Raw genomic sequence first — 4,069 nt, 5'->3', positions numbered from 1 at the left:
GGATTTTTTCAAGGCTTTGGGAAGAGTAAAGCAAATTCACGATGATGTCAAGATTCTCCTCCGGACAAATCAGCAAAGGGCGGGGTGAGTGCTACTTAAATGAGTGCAAGATAACCATCTACTTGTTAAAAGCAGAAGTTACAGCAAGGTCTCATTCTGTGTGTCGTATGACTATATAGAGTATTTCACATAAAAACAAAGAATAGTAACATATTTCTAAATCTTCATGATTTTAATAATGGTACATTTTATTTGATTTGTATGTGCCTTTGCTAGTACTACCTAAAATAGTATTTGCAAATAAAATGTTTTTGTCTTGTAGCTTGGAAATTATGGAACAGATGGCTTTACTGCAAGAGACATCTTATGAACGACTTTACAGATGGACTCAAAGTAGGACTAAGAATGTTTTTATGTTTATGAATATTATTATGATGATTCCTTTAATTCCTTGATGTGACTTGAACTCAGCAAAAACCCTTTCCAAGATTCATTAATAAGGCTTTGGGTTTCCTTCTTACTGAAAAGTTTGTGGAAAAGCTAGCTTTTGTGAACCGAATGGTTAATTGGAGATTCTCTCCTTTTTGGGGCCTATCTCATTTCTGTTTGTAAAACTGTGTTATTTATTTGTATTTTCAGATGGTTTTCCACAGAGAACAACTACTACAGTTTGATAGTCTAAACAAATTGTTAAGAGTATTGCATTTCATTTTCTTGCAGGTCACAGGGAAGTTCTTGTTTTGTACAATTTGGTAGTAAGATCTAGTTTAGTGTGAGGAGTGGCTTATTACCTTTAAAAAAGGAAAAAAAAAACCAAACCCAACCTTGTTTTATCATAATGCTCTTTTGAATGATAGTAGGCAATTATTTTTTTGAATATGTACTCTGGATCCAGGCATCAGTGTTCAATGTAACATCTTGATAGTGTAAAATGTAGACACTTTTGTATTACTTCTCTCTTCTCCCAAGACATTGACAGGAAGATTTCTGAAAAAAAGCTGCTGCAGTGTGATATTATATTAGTTAGCTGTTCTTCAGTGGGATGCTGAAGCCTCAAATAATGGTTGTGGTTTCACCCTAATGAAAATTCATCTTTTTTATGCCAGTGTTTGATTTAGTTTATATGATTTCCCCATTCTTGTATGGAATATACAAGATTATGTAGTTAATGTGATTAAAGTAAAAAAACCCAACCAACCACCAAACAAACACCAAAAACCCCCAAAACAAACCCACAGCTCACTTAAATACTTGGTTGCTTTTTTCTTAGTAGTTTACCTGGAATGTGGTAAACAGTTACAAAGGAGCCTGACAGAATTCTGATGACTGAATGATTTTACATTTGTACGTGGGTGCAACCAGATACTAAGCTTCCTTTTAATTTTTATTATTGTTGAGATTTGTGATGGACATCCATTTTACAGTGAAGTACTGCTTATGGGGGAAGTTATTTACATTAACGCGAACTAGGCCAGGTAGCGCATTCTGAAGGCTTCAATTCAAAATCAAAAACCTTGGAGTTTTTGACTCTTTTTTTTTTGACAGCTTGTTATAAAGGGTATTGCACTTTTATCTGTGTTGATATTTTATAGATGAATGCAGGACTTTGACGCAAGAATCATGTGACATTTCTCCAGTTCTTGCTCAAGCCATGGAAGCCTTACAAGATAGACCTGTGCTGTACAAGTAAGTAAATGCTCGTGATTATCACAAACAGAAATAAGTATTTCCAGCCTATAAGATTTAAAGATGGGCATGAATTACAGTGCCAAGGATGGTGGCAATTTAATCATGCGTCAGATTTAAAAAAAAAAAAAAAACAAACAAAAAACCCCAAGCCATACTTCAACTTCTTTAAATTTCAGAAGTCTTTTTGACAGAATTACGGTACAGTAAATGTCATTGGACTTTTTTCCAACTTAATGGTTTCTAATTAAAGTAAAATGTCAGACTGTTCTTATTTTAATCTAAATGAATTGTGAATTTCTGCTGCTCTTGTAGGGTTTTTCTGAAGAAAAAAATGCTGTCCAAAGCATGTGATTGTCTCATTTAAATTCCCAAAGTAAAAAATTGATAAAGACTAATTAGCTTTTACTGAAGTGCTCCTGATAGTAAGAATGTCTTCCATTATGAGTTGTACAATAATCTATTAAAAACAATCTACTACATATGGGCCTCTAAGGCATGGGGGTACATATATATATATTAAAAAAATTATATACTACTCTTTAGTTCTTGTTCAGAATTTGCTGAAGGGGACTGCTTGACGTAAATGAAATGGTAGTTAGTAGAGACAACTTAACCACGAGGTGGCACTGTAAGAACTGTTTTTATTGGGGTGGCCATACCTGAAGAAGTGGTACTTAACACTTCTTTGCTTTTTAGGTGTTTTTGAAAAATGCACTCATCACATTTTGCAACTATTGCAAATTACTTCTAGCCACAGGCATCCAGAACAGCAGAGTACTAGGCAGTGTTTCAAAGGCTAGCTTTGTCTTTAAGAGTGTCAAATGTGCGAAGGTGGGGGTATGTGACACTGTAAATCTCCATGGAGCAATTCACGGGGAAAATGCACAGTGCAAGTGGACCTTAAAAATTCTGTCAGTATGAGAGAGAGTGCACATACCAACATGCTCAGTCACTTCTGCTAGTTAATTTGAGGGAGAGATGGTGTCACTCGTCCTCCCCAGCTATTGCATGTGGTGCACTGCAGTACCTTGGGCCATAGCTGGGGATTGCAGTCCTTTCTTGCATTCTCTCCTCCAGGCCCTCTTTCACAGCTGCAAAGGATCAGTCACAACTGTGTTCACAACATTTTATAGGATTCTTTATAGAGACAGTTTATATTTTCTGTAATAAATATTTTGTTAAATTATGTTACTTTCAAATGTCATAAAACCATTGTTTTGCTTTCTTAACATTTATGGAAGAAACCTCCATTTTCTGTATAAACCCACAGCTGGCCTGTTCAAAATGAATCTGCAAAAGAGACTTGTATTTTTCTTCTGACATCTCTCTCACAAACAGCAGTACTAGTATTGCCAAAGGTAGAACTTGGTAGGTAGGACTTTTCTTCTGCCAAAAGGCAAAAGTAAACATTACTGTCAAAGATACAGCCATATGTTTCTCATCATAGATTATCATGCTTAACCACTTGCTACAGCAGTATTGTCAAAATTGCAGTACTGATGCTTTACATTTTAAACCTCAAGATTTAGTTTATTCCCTTTGAAAAATTTTTGTATACCTTCAGTACATAACAAACTGCTGAATCCAAAATGTAAAAATTATGCCATAGAAGAAAGTAATTTTAAATTGCTGTTGGTTTTACGCATATAAGCGCTGCTGTGTGAACTAAACACTTTTCCTCCAAATCACTGCCCTTGCATCTGATAATGATTGTGATTTGATTGGGTGAAAGCGAGTAAGATGGAGAAGGACAGGAGTTTAGAAACAAAACTACAAATTCTTGTTTTCTTATATTGACTTATGTCGTCTTAACTTAAGGTGGCAGAAAGATTGCACCATGGATGGACTTTTGGGAACTGCAGTCAGTAGGGATCTGAAATAAACATTTCAGTTTGGTTTTCACTTCCTGGTTCTAACAGAAAAAATGAAAACTGTTTCATAGAAAATACATGGAGTCATAGCTCTAAGCAGTGTTCCTTTTCCATCCTCCACTCTGATTTTCAAAGCTTTTTCTCCACCTCCTTCCTCTCCCCCCAGTGATCATTACTTTACTGGGTTTTAAAGAAATTGAAGCTGGGTTGAAAAGAATCCAAATGTTGTTTTCTGCCCCTAACATGAGTACGTGTAATAACATAGTAGTAAATACTGTGTTTCTAGTGTAAATAATAGCTATTACTGAATTTTTTAAGGTGCAGGATTTTGTCATATTTATACCCTGTTCTACTGAGAGCAAAAGGAAAATTAGTAGTTTTTCTTTTTAAAACAAAATTATCATTATTAAATGTTGTTTTCTAGACTAATAACAAGATCACAAGATCTGTTTTGCTGCTGTATTTTTAATGATCTATTATATAACTGTTTATTTGGGGGGGGGGGGGCG

At 35.1% G+C, this 4,069-nt stretch overlaps 1 protein-coding gene across 1 annotated transcript in view; it reads left to right on the top strand.

The window, feature by feature from the left end:
* The window catches only part of COG6 (component of oligomeric golgi complex 6), a 62,775-nt gene that overhangs the window by 20,421 nt on the left and 38,285 nt on the right, over positions 1-4,069 (top strand). The window contains exons 6-8 of the mRNA XM_009290165.2: positions 1-84; positions 323-393; positions 1,593-1,686. Of these exons, the coding sequence (XP_009288440.1) occupies positions 1-84; positions 323-393; positions 1,593-1,686 (249 nt within the window). The remainder of the gene's footprint in view (positions 85-322; positions 394-1,592; positions 1,687-4,069) is intronic.

The sequence above is a fragment of the Aptenodytes forsteri genome, unplaced genomic scaffold (assembly GCF_000699145.1).
Source record: "Aptenodytes forsteri isolate BGI_AS27 unplaced genomic scaffold, ASM69914v1 Scaffold155, whole genome shotgun sequence".
Taxonomy (NCBI): Eukaryota; Metazoa; Chordata; class Aves; order Sphenisciformes; family Spheniscidae; genus Aptenodytes; species Aptenodytes forsteri.
The sequence above is the reverse complement of the archived record's forward strand: the minus strand, read 5'-3'. Positions and strand labels throughout refer to the sequence as shown.